Source organism: Dendrobates tinctorius, unplaced genomic scaffold, assembly GCF_039654945.1.
Source record: "Dendrobates tinctorius isolate UK_male_01 unplaced genomic scaffold, ASM3965494v1 ptg000120l, whole genome shotgun sequence".
Classification (NCBI taxonomy): domain Eukaryota; kingdom Metazoa; phylum Chordata; class Amphibia; order Anura; family Dendrobatidae; genus Dendrobates; species Dendrobates tinctorius.
In genome coordinates, this window is record NW_027361788.1 from 8,179,672 (window position 1) to 8,201,818 (window position 22,147).

Genomic DNA, 22,147 nt, shown 5'->3' on the forward strand with positions numbered 1-22,147 from the left:
TCCAAGTTGGTGAAAAGTCTGCAGTCATTCTATGTGACTACAGACTTCTGAATTCTCACACTGCACTTTGCACGCTGTCAGAATTCTCTGGTGCAGGTATTGATAAGTATGCATGAAGTCACGTGCCGACTAGACATGCGTGACCTCACTCAAGGAAAATGAATTGAGTGAGACCGGACACATTTAGTCTGATTGTGGCCAGAAGTATACAAATTGCTTACTTGTGCTAACATGATCGTCCACTCTTGCCACCGGCAAGGGAAAATCTTTAAGCGTGCAGTGCATGCGCTGTGAGAATTAGAGTGACTGCAGACTTTCATCACAAACCTGGGCAAGCGCTTTAATTATAAAATGAAGCCCTGTAGCATGTAATATCCTCACTGTCAGGATTCAGATCTGCAGGTTCCAGCAGTCATCACATAGCAACTTCATTCATATGCGATTTCCATACTTGCTGTCAAGTGACAATGAGCTTCTGTTCCTGCTTCTCTCAGTTTTTCACTGAACATTGAGAGAATTAGGAAGAGCAGCTCGTTGGCATGTGACTGTGCAAATCGCATGTGTGTTGGGGGGAGGGAGTGCACAAAACGGAGTTCTTGCCCCGGGTGCTGGAAAACCTAGATACACCTCTGCTGTTTTTTTTTACCGCACAATGAGTGCCGTAAAGCCATCACATGGTAAAATAATGAAATTCTGGCTATTAAATGAAGGGGAGGAAGAAAACTCAGGAACAAAAATTAAGTCCCACAGAGGGAGGTTAAACAAGCACCTGTCAACTTATATTGCTGATCGTGTTCATTCTGGGCATGCATCTTCCCATGTAAACACAGTTTATGGCCTCGTTCAGTCTTCTGATCTTCTCACATAAGCAAAAAATGGACAACTTAGATCAGAGTTTCATTAATTTTTCTCGTTTGTGGAAGGAAAAAACAGTTTCTTCACCTTCTCTTTTCTGACAATTTGTGAAAATCGGACTGTACTTGGATGTCATCCAAGAGCGGTCCAATTTTTTTTTTTTTTTTACAAACCCATAGACTTGAATGGCCAATTTTGATCAGACACTCAAATCAAAATCAGACATGTCTTCGCAACTTTCCGCGGAACGCTCATTCCACAGAATGATATCTGTGAAAATAACAGGACTCGTACGAAAAAAATCGGATGTCTAAACGAGGCCTTAGATGTGTGTCCTGATCCAGTTCTGGCCATCACAATGGACAGAAGTCGACTAGCTGCTGGATACATACCAGCAATAACGCGAATCTGAGGCAAACACATCATAACGTCCGAGAACCTGGAGGGTTGATGTGGATACCTATACTCAATGAAGTCCTGGCACAGGTACCAATATTTCCTATTCAGCTGCTCGAGCTGAGAGATACTGCTAAGACCTTGGATATCTGTTGAAGAAAAAAAGTTCACAATTGAATGGAGGAAGGACTAAAGGTCAAAATAAATTCTTACACAAGGTGGGAAATAAAAATGGGACAAAATGATCACTAAATTTTATTATCTAAATCGGAGCTTAAGTAGAGCTCCTATAGATTGCCTTCTTATGTTATTAGAAATATTTTTTTTTCATTAATATTTTGAATGATGATCTATTGCTAAAATAAAAAATCTTTAGTTTTTGGTGTAAATAAACATTATTTGTTGTACCAGAAAAAAACTGGACAAAATCATATAGTGAACATGATAAATAGAAAACACAAATAAATGCTTTTTTTTTTTTCACCCCACTTTCCAGTACATTCTGGAGTAAGAATGAATGATGTCATTTAACACTACAACTAGTCCTGCAAAAAAAAAAGGAGGAAAAAAAAATGAAAGCAGGCCATGGCGTGAATGGGTTAATACTATGGTGCATCCAGGATTCTTTTACGCGCCCCACATAAAAAATTTTTCGTTCCTTTTTTTTTTTTAGTGGTGCCATGGCAACGAAAAGAAGTTTCGGGCAAAAATTGGCCTTGAAGAAAGCAATATGTCATATTAGTCATGTCAAGTTTTAGAGCAGAAGTCAGTGTGGAAAAAAAAAAATAATAGGCAAAGTCAACGGAGACTGAAATATCAATCCTAAAACAAGAGTGACACAATATCAACCGTGTGTGGTCACTACATTGATCTACTGGTGTCAACATTCCCAGATAAAGTGAGAACAGCTGGTGATCCGTCACACAATCCTTGTTTGGATAGGGCTAATCTTCCAGCGCTGCTGCCTGTAATACATATGTAATATGACGCGTGTCCCGGCCTTGGTGGCAGCATTAAACTGCTATTAGGTGGTGATTAATAAATAGAAAACTACGCATTGCCTGAACACTACTTGCAAAAAAGTGCACTGCCACCTAGTGTCACGGAAAATCTGAGCAGATGCTCACCTTGATTCAGGAAGTTAATGGTCTTCATGCAAATGTACTCTTCATTGCTCACTTTCAATTGCATGAACGTTCGATATAGGTAGATGAGTCTCTCCATCACGTCCATGCCATCCTCACAAAATCTGATGAAAAGAAACAATTTTATTATAAGTAATGGAAAGTTTTCATTTCAATTTTTTTGTTTTTGCTTGTAGCTGGATAAATATTACATAGAATTATATTAGTTTGAACAGAACCTGTCAACATGTCAAAAATGCCAATTGTTTGCTTTTTTTTTTGATTCCTGCTGCTTTCCTGAGTATTTTTTAAAATTCACCATACGGTTGTGGAAATATATGGGTTTTTTAGTGCAAATTTTTATAGTGTTTACCAGAGGGCGTGGCTCACAGGCTGATTATGTAAAACTATGTAAAGACACTCACCAGAAGAACCAGTAATCCACACCCTCTTCGATAAACACCATAAAATTAGGACTACATAAAAATATGTTAAAAAAATAAAATCAAGAAAATGGAATGCTACGAGGAGGAGCAGAATAAAACTGGTAAATTTTAAACCAGTGACAAGTCTTCTTTAAATAGAAGCAGGTATTGAGCCCCTGACAGCAACTTCCTCCACCAACTAGGATCTTGTTGCTGCGGCTCCCATGTTAAATTGGTAGCTGTGGATCTCCATCAGCATCAGTTAGGGAAAGAGTCGAGGGGGGGAGAGAGAGAGCGAGAGTCGAGGGGGGGAGAGAGAGAGCGAGAGTCGAGGGGGGGAGAGAGAGAGCGAGAGTCGAGGGGGGGAGAGAGAGAGCGAGAGTCGAGGGGGGGAGAGAGAGAGCGAGAGTCGAGGGGGGGAGAGAGAGAGCGAGAGTCGAGGGGGGGAGAGAGAGAGCGAGAGTCGAGGGGGGGAGAGAGAGAGCGAGAGTCGAGGGGGGGAGAGAGAGAGCGAGAGTCGAGGGGGGGAGAGAGAGAGCGAGAGTCGAGGGGGGGAGAGAGCGAGAGTCGAGGGGGAGAGAGAGCGAGAGTCGAGGGGGGAGAGCGAGAGTCGAGGGGGGAGAGAGAGAGCGAGAGTCGAGGGGGGAGAGAGAGAGCGAGAGTCGAGGGGGGAGAGAGAGAGCGAGAGTCGAGGGGGGAGAGAGAGAGCGAGAGTCGAGGGGGGGAGAGAGCGAGAGTCGAGGGGGGAGAAAGAGCGAGAGTCGAGGGGGGAGAGAGAGCGAGAGTCGAGGGGGGAGAGAGAGCGAGAGTCGAGGGGGGAGAGAGAGCGAGAGTCGAGGGGGGAGAGAGAGCGAGAGTCGAGGGGGGAGAGAGAGCGAGAGTCGAGGGGGGAGAGAGAGCGAGAGTCGAGGGGGGAGAGAGAGCGAGAGTCGAGGGGGGAGAGAGAGTCGAGGGGGGAGAGAGAGTCGAGGGGGGAGAGAGAGTCGAGGGGGGAGAGAGAGTCGAGGGGGGAGAGAGAGTCGAGGGGGGAGAGAGAGTCGAGGGGGGAGAGAGAGTCGAGGGGGGAGAGAGTCGAGGGGGGAGAGAGAGCGAGAGTCGAGGGGGGAGAGAGAGCGAGAGTCGAGGGGGGAGAGAGAGCGAGAGTCGAGGGGGGAGAGAGAGCGAGAGTCGAGGGGGGAGAGAGAGCGAGAGTCGAGGGGGGAGAGAGAGCGAGAGTCGAGGGGGGAGAGAGAGCGAGAGTCGAGGGGGGAGAGAGAGAGCGAGAGTCGAGGGGGGAGAGAGAGCGAGAGTCGAGGGGGGAGAGAGCGAGAGTCGAGGGGGGAGAGAGAGCGAGAGTCGAGGGGGGAGAGAGAGCGAGAGTCGAGGGGGGAGAGAGAGCGAGAGTCGAGGGGGGAGAGAGAGCGAGAGTCGAGGGGGGAGAGAGAGCGAGAGTCGAGGGGGGAGAGAGAGCGAGAGTCGAGGGGGGAGAGAGAGCGAGAGTCGAGGGGGGAGAGAGAGCGAGAGTCGAGGGGGAGAGAGAGAGAGCGAGAGACGAGGGGGGAGAGAGAGCGAGAGACGAGGGGGGAGAGCGAGAGACGAGGGGGGAGAGAGAGAGCGAGAGACGAGGGGGAGAGAGCGAGAGTCGAGGGGGAGAGAGAGCGAGAGTCGAGGGGGAGAGAGAGCGAGAGTCGAGGGGGGAGAGAGAGCGAGAGTCGAGGGGGGAGAGAGAGCGAGAGTCGAGGGGGGAGAGAGAGCGAGAGTCGAGGGGGGAGAGAGAGCGAGAGTCGAGGGGGGAGAGAGAGCGAGAGTCGAGGGGGGAGAGAGAGCGAGAGAGGGGAGAGAGCGAGAGTCGAGGGGGGAGAGAGAGCGAGAGACGAGGGGGAGAGCGAGAGTCGAGGGGGGAGAGCGAGAGTCGAGGGGGGAGAGCGAGAGTCGAGGGGGGAGAGCGAGAGTCGAGGGGGGAGAGCGAGAGTCGAGGGGGGAGAGCGAGAGTCGAGGGGGGAGAGCGAGAGTCGAGGGGGGAGAGAGAGCGAGAGTCGAGGGGGGAGAGAGAGCGAGAGTCGAGGGGGGAGAGAGAGCGAGAGTCGAGGGGGGAGAGAGAGCGAGAGTCGAGGGGGGAGAGAGAGAGCGAGAGTCGAGGGGGGAGAGAGAGCGAGAGTCGAGGGGGGAGAGAGAGCGAGAGTCGAGGGGGGAGAGAGAGCGAGAGTCGAGGGGGGAGAGAGAGCGAGAGTCGAGGGGGGAGAGAGAGCGAGAGTCGAGGGGGGAGAGAGAGCGAGAGTCGAGGGGGGAGAGAGAGCGAGAGTCGAGGGGGGAGAGAGAGCGAGAGTCGAGGGGGGAGAGAGAGCGAGAGTCGAGGGGGGAGAGAGAGCGAGAGTCGAGGGGGGAGAGAGAGCGAGAGTCGAGGGGGGAGAGAGAGCGAGAGTCGAGGGGGGAGAGAGAGCGAGAGTCGAGGGGGGAGAGAGAGCGAGAGTCGAGGGGGGAGAGAGAGCGAGAGTCGAGGGGGGAGAGAGAACGAGAGTCGAGGGGGGAGAGAGAACGAGAGTCGAGGGGGGAGAGAGAGCGAGAGTCGAGGGGGGAGAGAGAGCGAGAGTCGAGGGGGGAGAGAGAGCGAGAGTCGAGGGGGGAGAGAGAGCGAGAGACGAGGGGGGAGAGAGCGACGAGGGGGGAGAGAGACGAGGGGGGAGAGAGACGAGGGGGGAGAGAAAGACGAGGGGGGAGAGAAAGACGAGGGGGGAGAGAGAGAGTCGAGGGGGGAGAGAGAGAGTCGAGGGGGGAGAGAGAGAGCGAGAGACGAGGGGGGAGAGCGAGAGACGAGGGGGGAGAGCGAGAGACGAGGGGGGAGAGAGAGCGAGAGACGAGGGGGGAGAGCGAGAGACGAGGGGGGAGAGAGAGCGAGAGACGAGGGGGGAGAGAGAGCGAGAGACGAGGGGGGAGAGAGAGCGAGAGACGAGGGGGGAGAGAGAGCGAGAGACGAGGGGGGAGAGAGAGCGAGAGACGAGGGGGGAGAGAGAGCGAGAGACGAGGGGGGAGAGAGAGCGAGAGACGAGGGGGGAGAGAGAGCGAGAGACGAGGGGGGAGAGAGAGCGAGAGACGAGGGGGGAGAGAGAGCGAGAGACGAGGGGGGAGAGAGAGCGAGAGACGAGGGGGGAGAGAGAGCGAGAGACGAGGGGGGAGAGAGAGCGAGAGACGAGGGGGGAGAGAGAGCGAGAGACGAGGGGGGAGAGAGAGCGAGAGACGAGGGGGGAGAGAGAGCGAGAGACGAGGGGGGAGAGAGAGCGAGAGACGAGGGGGGAGAGAGAGCGAGAGACGAGGGGGGAGAGAGAGCGAGAGACGAGGGGGGAGAGAGAGCGAGAGACGAGGGGGGAGAGAGAGCGAGAGACGAGGGGGGAGAGAGAGCGAGAGACTAGGGGGGAGAGAGAGCGAGAGACGAGGGGGGAGAGAGAGCGAGAGACGAGGGGGGAGAGAGAGCGAGAGACGAGGGGGGAGAGAGAGCGAGAGACGAGGGGGGAGAGAGAGCGAGAGACGAGGGGGGAGAGAGAGCGAGAGACGAGGGGGGAGAGAGAGCGAGAGACGAGGGGGGAGAGAGAGCGAGAGACGAGGGGGGAGAGAGAGCGAGAGACGAGGGGGGAGAGAGAGCGAGAGACGAGGGGGGAGAGAGAGCGAGAGACGAGGGGGGAGAGAGAGCGAGAGACGAGGGGGGAGAGAGAGCGAGAGACGAGGGGGGAGAGAGAGCGAGAGACGAGGGGGGAGAGAGAGCGAGAGACGAGGGGGGAGAGAGAGCGAGAGACGAGGGGGGAGAGAGAGCGAGAGACGAGGGGGGAGTGAGAGCGAGAGACGAGGGGGGAGAGAGAGCGAGAGACGAGGGGGGAGAGAGAGCGAGAGACGAGGGGGGAGTGAGACGAGGGGGGAGAGAGACGAGGGGGGAGAGAGAGACGAGGGGGGGAGAGAAAGACGAGGGGGGAGAGAAAGAGACGAGGGGGGAGAGAGAGAGTCGAGGGGGGAGAGAGAGAGTCGAGGGGGGAGAGAGAGAGTCTCGAGGGGGGAGAGAGAGAGTCGAGGGGGGAGAGAGAGTCGAGGGGGGAGAGAGAGTCGAGGGGGGAGAGAGAGAGTCGAGGGGGGAGAGAGACGAGGGGGGAGAGAGACGAGGGGGGAGAGAGAGCGAGAGTCGAGGGGGGAGAAAGAGACGAGGGGGGAGAGCGAGAGTCGAGGGGGGAGAGAGCGAAAGTCGAGGGGGGAGAGAGCGAGAGTCGAGGGGGGAGAGAGCGAGAGTCGAGGGGGGAGAGAGCGAGAGTCGAGGGGGGAGAAAGAGCGAGAGTCGAGGGGGGGAGAAAGAGCGAGAGTCGAGGGGGAGAGAGAGCGAGAGTCGAGGGGGAGAGAGAGCGAGAGTCGAGGGGGAGAGAGAGCGAGAGTCGAGGGGGAGAGAGAGAGAGCGAGAGTCGGGGGGGAGAGAGAGAGCGAAAGTCGGGGGGGAGAGAGAGAGAGCGAGAGTCGGGGGGAGAGCGCGAGAGTCGAGTGGGGAGAGAGCGAGAGTTGAAGGGGGAGAGAGAGAGCGCGCGAGTGTGGCGCCCCTGAGGCTCAGTCGCCACAGAGGTACTGCACCTTCTCCTAAGGTGTAGTGCCCCACCGCCTAGGTAAGTTGGGAACTCCTTTCCTCACTCCAACACCTGCATCCCACACACAGGATAGTTCAGCACTGATCACATTGCGGCTCATGCTTAGAGGGTAGCAGAGCACCTCTGGTGATTCCTTGCTTCGTAACACGAGATGTGCTGGGAGGTGAGTGGAGTTAGATATAAAAGAGTGGGAAGGTTTAGAATTGGAGGGCAGTTCGGTTCAGTCTGGAGGTCAGTCAGTCAGGAGAGTCTGAGGACAGATCCCTGGAAGAGGGATGGAGGAAGGAGTCCTGCAGCTGCCTCAGTGACCTGAGCCAGCTGGCACGGGAAAGGAACAGAAGGAGAAAGACGTAGAACTGCAACCTAAGCTTCCATAAGAGAGAGAAGTAACAGCGCGGAATGAAGGAGTAGGAGAACAGAGAGGAGTTGTGGGTTGGAAGAGGAACCCTGCTTATAGGTTCTCAGCGCAAGGCCGGGGCCCGGTCCCCGAGGTTGCTTATGGCTCTGCAGCAGACACCGGTGGAGTAGTTGGCTGTAAATGCACTACTCCCATCTAAGACTTGGGACACAACAGCAACACGGATAGAGAGCCGGGATCCAGGAGGTCCCTGATCAGGCTACAGCTGTCTGTCATACAAGTAGAGTTGTTAGGAACATCTGACAGGAGGAACTTCAGAGTAACCACGGTACTCGAGCTCTTCACACTAAAAGGCGCAATAGAGGAGTCGTTCAGGAAAGGTACATGTTGGCGGAGTGTTGGAGAGGAGAAGCCTAACTTGCCTGGGAGGTTGATTGAGTCTCTGCCCCGGAGGACACGGCATGGAAGCGGGCACCAGTGGTTACCAAGAACTGTGATTAAAGCGTTGAAACTGCAAGCCCTGGTGTCTTCCAGTCATTGTGCGCCAGCACCGCTACATCTGGGTATCATCCTTTACACTACCTGCGCCTACACACTGCCCTGGGGCTACAGCTTCACCTGTGGGGAGCTATACCATCTATGCAGCAACACACCATCAGCCCCAGAGGATCTGCACGCAGCGATGGCTTAACATCTTGCTTGCCAAACACCACAGGTGGCGTCACGAACTATTCAATTCCATTAACCACACACCACCATTGACATTGGGCGCCCAGGGCCACGGACCGGGTCACAGCTGCCGTGATACTTTCCCACTGACACCGGCCCGGTACCGAGTACCCCACTGCCCTGGGACTGGAGGGCGACCCACGAGAGTCGAGGGGGGAGAGAGAGAGTCAAGGGGGGAGAGAGAGTCGAGGGGGGTGAGAGAGCGAGAGCCGAGGGGGGAGAGATAGAGAGAGTTGAGGGGGGAGAGATAGAGAGAGGCGAGGGGGGAGGGGGAGAAAGCGCGAGAGTCAAGGAGGGAGAGAGAGCGAGAGTCGAGAGTGGGGAGAGCAAGAGTCAAGGGGGGGAGAGCGCGCACGAGTCGAGGGGGGAGAGCGAGAGTGGGAGGGGGAAAGAGGGAGGGAAAGAGGGAGAGGAAGAGGGAGAAAGTGGGTGGGAAAGAGAGGAAGAGGAAAGAAAGAGGAGAGGGATAAGGAGGTGGAGAGGAAGAGGGGGAGGGAGAGGCAGGGGGAAATGAAAAAAAGGAGAGAGAAAGAAAGAGAAAGAGAGTGGGAGAAAGTGGGTGGGAAAGAGATGCGCTTTTGGGCTTATAAACTCAAAGTTCCCAAATCAGATACCTGCCATTAGGTTTCTTGCACCTAACTACCCCCCTTAAAGGATTGTGTGTCTTATTACTCTAAGAGCAGCATGATGTAGGGGCAGAGTCCCTAATTCCAGAGATGTTACTTATTGGGCTGCTTGCTACAGTTTTGACACATCTCTGAAATCAAGTTTTCTGTCTCTACATTTCGCTGCTCTCAGATTACGGGGCAAAAACTTATTGACAGGTTCTCTTTAAATATTTTTGATGCAGAGAATCGCTATGCAGTCATAGGTATGTTCCCACAATGCTGTTTCCAGCTGAGGCAGCTGCAGAATACAGATGGGCATGGTCTCAGGTGGGAGTGGAGATGATCAGGACAACACAGTGTACAGGAAATATAAGAATTACTAAGAGACCAGCCGAGCAGCACAGACTAGACACAACGGCTTTCCACATAATCCCTCTAATTAGATGGTTAGTAACTGTTCCCTTGAACTGCTCACCCAGGGGGAATCTGTTATACCATGTGTGCATTTACATGCTTTAACAACCCTAGTACAGAGCTGGCAACTCCTTCCATGCCAGGGCAGCTCTGCGGGATGGATGACTTACAGACGCCTACTGAAGACATATATTATGTGTTACCTGCCCTTGTCTAGAAGGGTGAAACTATGGCGTATAACTTTACAGTCTCTCCTATAAACTAGCCAACAAGAACTCCTTATATTTAAAGGAGGAAAAACACATGAAAATACTTAACTAGAAAGTGCAATTCAGGACTCCAATAAGGTGGGATGACAACCTGTATGGTAGCATAAAGGAACAGATAATACTGAGGAGGCATAAGTATATTCGTTTTAACTAGTGCTCCTTTAATTAATGTGTTTCCCCAAAAATTACATCTAGTATGATTTTATGGGATTTTTGCAGTATGCTTGAAATATACCGTATTTTTCGGACCATAAGACGCATCCCAAATTTTGGGGTGGAATATAGCAAAAAAAAATAATTTTATAAGATGGAGGTCCGTCTTATCGTCCGAATTTAAGGTATCTTACCTGAGGGCCAGCGGTGGTAGAGCAAGCCGGCGGAAGCAGAAGAGGGGCAATGATACAGTTCCAGGGTATCCCAGCAGTCCAATGCTGCGGGTCCAGTGTCGGCGGTGAGACAGAGCAGAGTGCGTTGCATGGAGCAGGGTTCCTTTCCTCAGGATGCAGACGGCAGAAATGTGGCAATGCTGCGGCCCGTTGTCAATGGTGAGCAGAGCCGAGCGCATCATTGGTTTCTCAGCGGTCATTTTCCTGAAAGCAAGGGTCACGAGATCTCAATCTGCACACGCGCAGCCTCCGGCGGCCATTTTCCTGAAGCCCACAGCCTCAGGAAAATGGAGCATGAGAGGCCCAGCCGAGATCTCAATCCGCGCACGTGCCGCCTCCGGCAGCCCACGGCTCCAGGAAGATGGCCACAGGGAAATCAATAATGCACTCCGCACTGCTCAGAGCCAACACTGAGCTTAAGCATTGCAACACTTCTGTGCCGCTGGTTCCCTGAGGAAGGGACGCTGCTTCACCACTGCCGCAACCCCCCCCCCGGTAAGCCTGGGTTCCGACTATAAGACGCAATCCCCATTTTCCTCCCAAATTTTGGGGGTAAAAAGTGCATCTTATAGTCCGAAAGATGCACACTACACATACATGTACATAAACACACTGTAATTACACTTGTATATACACACACTGTGCATACATGTATACATGTATACACACACACATACACATGTATACACACACACTGCAAATACGGTACATACCAGCTTATCTACTCTTTAGTTCCTCTAGAACTCATGCAGTTAAAGGACCATTGGTGACATCATGATCACAAGACGGTGATTTCACCAAAGGTTCTTAAGCATTCCTAACCTCAGAGTAGAAATGCTGGCTTCTCCCACTCTCTTTAGGGGTCCTGAGAAACTGCCCAGTTTCCATCCCCCTTCTCCCAAATGCGAGCCCTGCATACCAGCCTGTCTCTTCTTTAGTCCCTTTAGACTCCTGCAGTTAAAAGGAACTTTGGTGACATAATGGTCACAGGACAGTAATAATATTTTTCACAGGACAGAAATATCACCAAAGGTCCTTAATCAGTTTTACCTTTGGAATAGAAATAGTGGGGGCCGGTAAGAGATTGGGGGCCCTGTGGAAATGACCAGTTTGCCACACGCCCCAAACGATTTGTCCTCACTGTAACTAGTGCTTATATTCGGAGTGGGGATTACCGCTATTTGTAGGTGAATTTGAGGGGAATTATGTCTACTGAATTGCGTTACTGTTCATATATGTTACAGCAGGACTTATTGTAACTTGTATTCTTATCCGTAGCAGCGTATTAAAGCTCCAATGTAGAATGACGACTCCCACACAGTCTTCATGCAGAATAATGTCACCAAACAGCCGCCCATGTAGAATGATGTGCCCACACAGCCCCCTTGGAGAATAATGTTCCCCACACAGCCCCCTTGGAGAATAATGTTCCCCACACTGCCCCCTTGGAGAATAATGTTCCTCACACAGCCCCCTTGGAGAATAATGTTCCCCACACAGCCCCCTTGGAGAATAATGTTCCCCACACTGCCCCCTTGGAGAATAATGTTCTTCACACAGCCCCCTTGGAGAATAATGTTCCCCACACAGCCCCCTTGGAGAATAATGTTCCCCACACAGCCCCCTTGGAGAACAATGTTCCCCACACAGCCCCCTTACACATTTAGTCTGGCAGCAGCGCTCATAGAAAACACATGGGGATGATGGGAGTTAATATCGCTTGTACAGAGGTTCTCTCCAGTTGTCTAGCGCCAGTAGAAATGATTAATTTAGCTATGAAATAATTGGATTTGATTGACATTTTTCTGGTGCCAACTTCCCCAGAGCCCCAATAAAAAAAATCTCCTGATTTACAGTAGAAATGATGTCTGTTTTTATTTCAGCCCTACAAATCCACACTGCCTCAGCCAAGAAAATAATATTGCAGTGCTGAAGTTCTTTTTGCCAACCTGAATGCTTACAATGAGAAACAGCAGGTGCAAAGATTGCAGAATTGCCAGGTGCCGAAATCCCACGCAGAGATGTCCTAATGAACTGGATCCTCAAGAGCAGCTTGCATTCCTCCAATACCAATACATGACATCTCCCAGTTTCTTCAGATCAATGCTGCATTATTTTGCATTTCAGGTTACTATAAACATATTGCGATGGACTACAGACGCGTAGGAAACTGAGATAGCTACGGCTAAAAGTCTGGTAAACTGGAGCAGAGTACTTAGGTTAACACTTGATTAGGACCAGTTTTTAACCCCACTGCAGACCTATATAGTGTACGTCACCATTATGCCAGTCTTCACTAACTGGTTGAAATGAAAGGGTAACTTTAATAGATATAAGAAAAATAAGACACCGCTTCTAACATTGAACTTGCCATACACATGGCATTTATGTTGGCCGAATCAACATTTTTGGCGTTATTAACCAATCTAATGTGTAATGTCAGGGAAGAGAATGATTGGGTAGGTGGATTTCAATATGCACAATCCTTTTGCTCTCTGGGAAGAAATGTTCATGTGTATGGGGGGGGGGGGTGGTTGGGAGATATCATTACAACCGAGCAAGTATCTACAGCCATTCTTGTCAATGTACAGTGCAGTAATTGCAAATCACCTCCATTTTAATTATTATTATGTATTTATACAGCACCATTTATTCCTTGGCGCTTTACATGTGAAAAGTGGAAATATAGACAAGTATAAACATGTGTAAGACAAGGGACACACAAGTACATAAGGAGAGGGGACCCTGACCGCGAGGGCTCACAGTCTACATTTTAATAAATGGGACCAAGTTGCGATACCAGACATTAGTAACCATGTAAAAAAACAAGTGCAAAAACACGAAAACCTCTCGCAATCTTGAAAACTCCCTTTAAATAAATCACTATTATTACAATTCGGCAGAGTCTCACTAGACGGATGTTGGACTATGAATTCACTCTTGTGGTATAACTGTTACAACTTTGTGGTTTCACAGCAAGCAGAGAAATGACCGGAATTAACAAATCACACGATTAGATAACAATTTAGTTCGGAGTGGGAGTTTATAACAATGTGAAGCTTTCCTAGAGTCAAGAGTTTTCACGGCTGTTGAGCAATGTCACCAACACATAGAGGTGTTTTGTATGAATCCTGAGCTGTAGGAGTTCTACAAAGGAGCCACGAATAACAAGGTGCAGATAACTTTTGGGTGTGCAAGCTTGTTAGTGGCTCTCCGGAGCTGGCCAGAGGCTGGTGCAGCTGTGTATGAACCCACAACCAGCCCTAAATCACGCTGTAATCTGGCGCCCGATAAGGGTCTGATTATAAAAAAACACACGTCGTTAATCACTGGGAATAATACATAGCTGTAAATGCAGATAAGGATAGATTTAGAGACGGACCAATACATGCATTGCAGAGACTCTGGCTCATTTCCAGTAATTAATGGCTCAAAGGCCAGAGGTCATAGTTGTAAAATGATTTTACATTAATGTGAAATCTGAACTTTGGTGATGTGGATGAGGTAACTTGGAGGGTAATGTGGCACAGCTGTTTTATGCCATTTAATCATGCAGTGACTATAGTTGTAAGCAAAAACCCATTTCAGGGGTGCAGCTATGGGGTTTGCAGCTACCCCTCTGCCATTTGAGAAGGCACCAGTACTATAAATTGTACATGATAGGAGTAGTCGATAAGCTTCAATTAAAGGGTTATTCCCAAAACAGCAAGTTTTCCTCTATTCACTGGATAGTGGATAACTTGTCGAGCTGGGGGTCGGACAACTGAGACCCTCAGAGATCTGGAGAACAGAGCTCTGCAGAACCGGTTTTGAATATGCCGGAGCTATACATGTTCCACCTCCGCTCCATTCATTATCTATGGGACTTCCTGAGAAAACAGAACACAGCGTGTTGCTTTGTCCTGAAGTCCCCTAGGCAATTAATGGAGTGGAGGTTGAGCATGTGCAGCACCACTCCATTCATGATGTTTGGCATTGCTGAAGGTCTGAGTGGTCAGATCTTCACTGATCAGCAAGTTATCCTCTATCATATACAGTGCCTTGCGAAAGTATTCGGCCCCCTGGAACTTTTCAACCTTTTCCCACATATCATGCTTCAAACAAAGATACCAAATGTAAATTTTTGGTGAAGAATCAACAAGTGGGACACAATTGTGAAGTTGAACGAAATTTATTGGTTATTTTAAATTTTTGTGGAATTCAAAAACTGAAAAGTGGGGCGTACAAAATTATTCGGCCCCTTTAACTTAATACTTTGTTGCGCCACCTTTTGCTGCGATTACTGCTGCAAGTCACTTGGGGTAAGTCTCTATCAGTTTTATACATTGCGAGACTGAAATTCTTGCCCATTGTTCCTTGGCAAACAGCTCGAGGCCAGTGAGGTTTGATGGAGATCGTTTGTGAACAGCAATTTTCAGCTCTTTCCACAGATTCTCGATTGGATTCAGGTCTGGACTTTGACTTGGCCATTCTAACACCTGGATATGTTTATTTGTGAACCATTCCATTGTAGATTTTGCTTTATTTTTGGGATCATTGTCTTGTTGGAAGACAAATCTCCATCCCAGTCTCAGGTCTTTTGCAGACTCCAACAGGTTTTCTTCAAGAATGGTCCTGTGTTTGGCTCCACCCATCTTCCCATCAATTTTAACCATCTTCCCTGTCCCTGCTGAAGAAAATCAGGCCCAAACAATGATGCTGCCATCACCATGTTTGACAGTGGGGATGGTGTGTTCAGGGTGATGAGCTGTGTTGTCTTTACGCCAAACATATCGTTTGGCATTGTTGCCAAAAAGTTCGATTTTGGCTTCATCTGACCAGAGCACCTTCTTCCACATGTTTGGTGTGTCTCCCAGGTGGCTTGTTGCAAACTTTAAATGACACTTTTTATGGATATCTTTGAGAAATGGCTTTCTTCTTGCCACTCTTCCATAAAGGCCAGATTTTTGCAGTGTATGACTGATTGTTGTCCTATGGACAGACTGTCCCACCTCAGCTGTAGATCTCTGCAGTTCATCCAGAGAGATCATGGGCCTCTTAGCTGCATCTCTGATCAGCCTTCTCCTTGCTTGAGATGAAAGTTTAGAGGGACGGCCGGGTCTTGGTTGATTTGCAGTGGTATGATACTCCTTCCATTTCAATATGATCGCTTGCACAGTGCTCCTTGGGATGTGTAAAGTTTTGGAAATCATATTGCATCCAAATCCGGCTTTAAACGTCTCCACAACAGTATCACGGACCTGCCTGTTGTGTTCCTTGGTCTTCATAAAGCTCTCTGTGCATCAAACAGAACACTGAGACTATCACAGAGCAGGTGCATTTATACTGAGACTTGATTACACACAGGTGGATTATATTTATCATCATAAGTCATTTAGGACAACATTGGACCATTCAGAGATCAACAATGAACTTCTGGAGTGAGTATGCTGCACTGAAAGTAAAGGGGCTGAATAATATTGCACGCTATATTGTTCTATAGCCAGGGCTCCAGGCAATTGAGTGCATTTTTCTCTGTGCTGAGCTACAGAAACAGGCTAGAATTAGTAGCAGTAGCTTGCTCCTTCTTATTCTCTTCCTACTCGTTACTGAACTCAGGAGGGGGAAGAAGTCAACCAGGAGCCATCATGAGCCAGCCCAGAAAGAGAGCACTGCAGGCGGGAACACAAGCAGACAGTCAGTGTTACGTCAGAGTCATGAAATTTGTGTCTACGGTTGCTGCTGCAGGTTTCTGGGTCAGTGAAGCACTGCTCAGCCTGTTCCTTTGAACAAAGCAGCTTCTTCTAGCACTGGGCAGATTAGTGATCAGAGGCAACTCTGTCTCACAGTATATGAACTGCAGAGCTTTATATCAAGAGGGCAGGCTGTCTTATCTACCCTGGCAGTATTATCAGTCTATTCTCTACAGATGTGTAGCAGTGCTGCTGGGATCCAGAGTAGAAGCTATAGTCTGTAGGAAGGTAGTGGGGATGTGAGGAAGAGAAAACATCCACAATAGATAAATTCTGTGTGACACTATTTCATATTCCCAAAAACAATAAATTGTGAATTACCCTCCATTCTCCTGACTCAGGACCATGTGTTGCTACATTTGGTCCTGAATGGATTATGGAGTGCAGATACACCTAGGGTTGAACAAGAGTTGGGCACAGAAGGGTTAAGTATATATACCGTATATATTTTTTAACTTGTCTAAAGTTTGAATTTAGGTTTCACCAGATCTGGATTCTGACTGTAGAACTGTAGGTGTATACCTTATATAAGTCACTCCAGCTTCATATGTGACCCACTGCAATGTGAACACATATACAGTTAGGTCCATATATATTTGGACAGAGACAACATTTGTCTAATTTTGGTTCTAGACATTACCACAATGAGTTTTAAACAAAACAATTCAGATGCAGTTGAAGTTCAGACTTTCAGCTTTCATTTGAGGGTATCCACATTAAAATGTGATGAAGGTTTTAGGAGTTTCAGCTCCTTAACATGTGCCACCCTGTTTTAAAGGGACCAAAAGTAATTGGACAATTGACTCCAAGGCTATTTCATGGACAGGTGTGGGCAATCCCTTCGTTATGTCATTCTCAATAAAGCAGATAAAAGGCCTGGAGTTGATTTGAGGTGTGGTGCTTGCATTTGGAAGGTTTTGCTGTGAAATGTTTTGCTTAAAATTCATTGTGGTAATGTCTAGAACCAAAATTAGAAAAATGTTGTCTCTGTCCAAATATATATGGACCTAACTGTATATGTTTGTGTAGCATAACAAGATTTACTGGTATATACAGCTGTATCTTTATGTACCAGTACAATTTGTTTATATAAAGAACAGCACAATTTATAAATGTAAATCTTTATGTACCAGTACAATGTGCCTATAAAGAAGAGCTTAATTTAGAAATGTAAGCAGAAAAATATTCTTCTGGACTTTGTCATACAGCCTGTGTCTCACAGCTAAGACTAATGCCTACCTGCTAGAAGCTATAAGGTAGAATCCCTCAAGTGAAGCAGAAAATTAATGTATGTGTGTATATAATGTTGTAGAGTGCAGAAAAAGACAGGAGACCTCACTGTGCTGTACAGACTGTCCTGGCTTTCTGGGACAGCAGGACATCTCCCCCAATTCTAATAAAAGTGGTGTTGAGACAGCATTAAAGGGAATCTGTCACCTCATTTCTGGACTATCAGCTGCCGGCACCACCATCAGGGGCTTATCTACAGCATTCTGTAATGCTGTAGATAAGCCACCCCCATGTAACCTGAAAGATAAGAAAAATGAGTTATATTATACTCACCGGGGGTGGTCCGGTCTTGGTCCGATGGGTGTTGCGGTCCGGCGCCTCCCATCTTGTAGCGGTGACGTCCCCTTCTTTGCTTCCCGTCGTGGCTCCGGCGCACTCTGCTCTGCCCTGTTGAGGGCAGAGTGAAGTGCGCAGGTGCCGGACCTCTCTGATCTGGTCTGGCGCCTGCGCACTGCAGTACTCTGCTCTGCCCGCAACAGGGCAGAGCAGAGTGCACCTGCGCAGGAGCCACGGCAGGAAGCAAAGAAGAGGACGTCATCGTTAGAAGATGGGAGGCACCGGACCCAGAACGCAACTCCATCGGACCAAAACCGGACCGCCCCTGGGTGAGTATGATATAACTAATTTTTCTTATCTTTCAGGTTACATCGGGGGCTTATCTAAAGCATTACAGAATGCTGTAGATAAACCCCTGACGGCGGTGCCGGCAGCTGATAATTGAAAAATGGGGTGACAGATTCCCTTTAAGCGTCAATACCATGTAGATTCACAAATGTGGGAGTGGGATGATCCCTTTTCCCCCCAAAGCAAAATCCAAATAAAAGGAGGCTTTGACCTCCAATGAAGATCAACTTGCTTTATTATTGCATCACAAATACAGACGTGGCGGGATGGCTTGTACATTAGTTTGATCAAAATTATGTTTACTAAATACCCTTATTATTATTATTACCTTTATGCATTATTTGCAGTTTATTTTTTACTTTATATTTGTGTTTTTTGCTTTTTGTTTTCTCTGGTTAATGGTCATGTGTTAATATGCACTTACATTGTGCATACACACTAATTTATTTTCTCAGTTCAGACTTCAGTTTTTTATCCATTTCATAGTGCATTCTGTGCATATATGGGTGTGACTGTCCTCTTTCTGAGCTGGGAAAACCATCCAGTCTGGCCTATGCTTTTACTAGTGGGTCAGTCCCTCGATCCTTGTTCACATTCACGTCACTTGGCAAGTGAAAAGGTTTTAAATACTAGAGTAGGACTGTCCCACAAGGGTTGCCTTGACGTGGCGGGATGGCTTGTACATTAATTTGATCAAAATTATGTTTACTAAATACCTTTATTATTATTACCTTTATGCATTATTTGCAGTTTATTTTTAACTTTTTGTTTCCACAAATACAGAAACAGTAGCAACGTTTCTATCCCTTAGGGTATGTGCACACATAGTTTTTTGTCTCTGCGGATTTTGTAGAGAAAACCGCAGGAAATCCGCAGGACAAAGTGCTGCGGTTTTTCTGCGTTTTTTCTGCGGTTTTCACCTCATAATGGATGAGGTGTAAAACTGCAGCGTTTTTGCACCAAACAATTGACATGCTGCGTTTTGAAAACCGCAGCAAAACCGCGCGGAAAAAAACGCAGCATGTGCACAGCTTTTTTTTAATTTCCATAGGAAATAAAGGTACTGTACAACGCAGCAGAATCTGCTGCGTTTCTGCAGAGCCAAAAACGCTGCGGAAACGCAGCAGAAAACGCAAAGTGTGCACATACCCTAATATAAATCTTTGTCAAGCTAATATAGGAGTAAGCAGACCTTCTCTTTAAACCCCCTACAATCAAAAGAACTGTACATAAACAATAAATATGCCTATATAATAAGTTGAGTCAAATGAAGGTTGAGAAGATGATGTGAACCTAGTACATGCTTAGGCATATACCTTAGGCTAAGGGCCACTTGTCCTAATGGGTTTTCATGCAGTAAATTAGGACATGCCTAAATACAATCTGTGTACAATGCGATGGAATAAGCTCTAAATAAACAGCAGAAATAAATATACAAAGTTTTTAGGTGCATCTATTCGAGTACAAATGGAAAAATTAAAAGTAGAGATTCAACAACTCCTACATGTTAAAGGGAATGTATCATCAGAAAATGACCTATTGTTTAAATCAGATTTTTGTGTTAAATATATTTTAAAACTTTTTGGCAATGTTTTTTTCTTCATATTAACATTTTTATTAGAAAAATTAGTAATCTTCCAATTTTCATACCGGCCACTGGGTCTTTTTTGACTCGTAACTCCTGAGCTTTCAGAAACAGTTTCTAGCAGGCTCCTCCTCAGCAGAGGCAGGATTACAATGACAGGTAACACCTCTATACACAGGTAATAACACAGGCACCACCAATCACAATGACCTTTGCACATGCTCATTAGATGCGTCAATGCAAAATAAAGGGTCGGGGTCTGAACATTGTGGTTAATGCACATGTATAATTCCTGAAACAAAAGATAGGGTGAAAACTGCAAGGTTTCAATTTTTTAAAAATTTTTTAAGACAAAATGTGATGTGTAACAAAAAAATAAAGAAAATAACATTGACAATTTAAAAAAAAAAAAAAAAAAATCTGATTTAAACAATAGGTAATTTTCTGATTATAGCAAAAAAATTAGGAAATTGAAACAAATTGTAATACAAAGTTGCCTAAGGTCGGGTTTACAAGGCACTAGTGATGAGCAAACGTGCTGGGATAAGGTGTTATCTGAGCATGCTCGGGGGCTAACAGAGAGACTTCGGCGTGCTCGAATAACAGGTTCTAGTTCCCGTGGCTCCAGGTCTCGTGGCTGTTCGATAGCCATAACACATGCAGGGATTGCTTAATAAACAGGTAATCCCTGCATGCAGACATGCAGCCGCGGGGACTAGAACATATTTTTCGAGCACATCGAAGTCACTTAGTTAGCCCCCAAGCATGCTCAGATAACACCTTATCCCAGCTTATTCGCTTATCACAAATGACCACCAATCGGTTACACGTTTGCCATCAGCGGTCGTTTGCTCAGGACGACTGCACGTACAACCAGTAATAATAATAATAATAATAATAATAATAATAATCTTTATTTATATAGCGCCAACATATTCCGCAGCGCTTTACAGTTTAACAGTTTCAGAACACAAGTCATAAGTAACAACGTTAATACAATAAATAAAGCAAAATAAGACGAAATAAGACGACCCTGCTCGTGAGAGCTTACAATCTACAATAAGGTGAGGGAGATACAGAGTACAGGTGTGTATTTACAATTGTGTATTTACAATGAAGGTCCAGCCATCTTGAGGGAGTGAAGGATGGATGGAGATAGTGAATGGGCTACACACACACACTTACACAGAGAATGACTTTGATTAGTGAACGTGATAGGCCGCTCTGAACAAATGTGTTTTGAGTGAGCGCCTAAAACTATGCAAATTGTGGATAGTCCTGATTTCTTGGGGTAGAGCATTCCAGAGGATAGGAGCAGCACGGGAGAAGTCTTGGAGTCGGGAGTGGGAGGTACGGATTAGTGCAGAGGTTAGTCGAAAGTCGTTTTCAGAGCGCAGCGATCGGCTAGGCCGATAGACAGAAATGAGGGAAGAGATGTAAGGGGGTGCCGCACCAGTAATCCAGTAATAGATCATTATGTGCTTATAGACTGTCATCATCCCCGACAAGCTTAAAAATCATTTTACCTGCAGAACGATCGTTTCACTATTTGTTGGGGCAATTGGCAACCTGTTCACATTGAATGATCATCAGTAAAGGACTAATCGGCTGGTGGAAATGCGCTCTAATTTTTTATTTTAATGTATCAGGAAAAAACACTTCTAATTTCAACTGCATCTGTGCGACACTCACTACCGATGTTTCCAGTCCGCAGAGACTGGTTACGATGCAGAAATAGTAACGAGCAATAGTTATGGCACTCACCTACGCAGCTCTTTTTCAGATGGAGAGTATTTCGATGTGACATCTGCCAGATCCACAAAGATCTGCTTGTTGTAAGTAGCAAGTGAGGAGAGTAATATTAGCTCCTGCCATGTAGTACTCAGCAAGCAGGTGTAATCTTTGATGGAAAGATCGCAGAAAAATGGCAACTTCTTCACCCATGTGATCTGACGGAACAGGAGCTCATCTGCAAGACGGCAGAGCAAGGCGAACAGCTCCGAATGAGTCACCTTGTACCTGTGCGTGTAGACACAAAGTGAAACCAGGTTATAAGAAACAAGTAAAAAACTGAAGAAACTATAGAACGTGTCACAAACCATGAGTATAATGAATCAGATGCTGAGGTATTGGAGTAGCGCGCCGACACCACTCTGACATGGGGGGAACAGGACTCGCTTTTTCTCATGGTCAGTAGCAATCCTAGTGACCAGACGACCACCGATTATACATTGATTGCCTATTCTGAGTATCTGACCAACATCTCTCCTCTCAATCCCGACACACATGTATATTCAGTGAGCGTGCATGCCATGTGCATCCGAGTGGGGAGAAGGGAGCAAACATTGCCCCACACATTAGACAGCGGTGGGCCAAATTTTTTACAATTTTTTTTTTTCTTCAGGCATTGTGGGCTACCATTCGTATTTGATTGTCTGCAATGTGTCACGGCACAACACCTACACAGCAAATACAGCAGAGAGTGAGGTTAGTCGCCGATATGGACTCCTAAGCTGTGGTACATCATGCCCCCCCTGTCATGCACAGTTCACAGCTATAGGTGTAGCCAGGCACCATTTTACTGTAGCCCAGCGCTATGTCTTGAGCTGCAATTCTTCTCCGTTGCGGTTACATACAGTGTTCAGAGTGTAGCAGCCAGAAACTATTTGACTGCTGAGCTTTGCACAGTAAGTAGGTGTGAGCGGTGACAGCATATCAAGCACGGGGGCAGCTGTGCTGCCTTCCTGCAGCAGTTAATAC

At 47.7% G+C, this 22,147-nt stretch overlaps 1 protein-coding gene across 4 annotated transcripts in view; it reads right to left on the minus strand.

Moving 5' to 3' along the window:
- NR6A1 (nuclear receptor subfamily 6 group A member 1) overlaps nucleotides 1-22,147 on the minus strand; it is a 504,088-nt gene that overhangs the window by 14,285 nt on the left and 467,656 nt on the right. For all 4 annotated transcript variants that reach the window (XM_073590719.1, XM_073590717.1, XM_073590718.1 and 1 more), the window contains exons 8-10: nucleotides 21,152-21,406; nucleotides 2,379-2,500; nucleotides 1,248-1,400 (exon numbers count right to left, since the gene is read on the minus strand). In XM_073590719.1, the coding sequence (XP_073446820.1) occupies nucleotides 1,248-1,400; nucleotides 2,379-2,500; nucleotides 21,152-21,406 (530 nt within the window). The remainder of the gene's footprint in view (nucleotides 1-1,247; nucleotides 1,401-2,378; nucleotides 2,501-21,151; nucleotides 21,407-22,147) is intronic.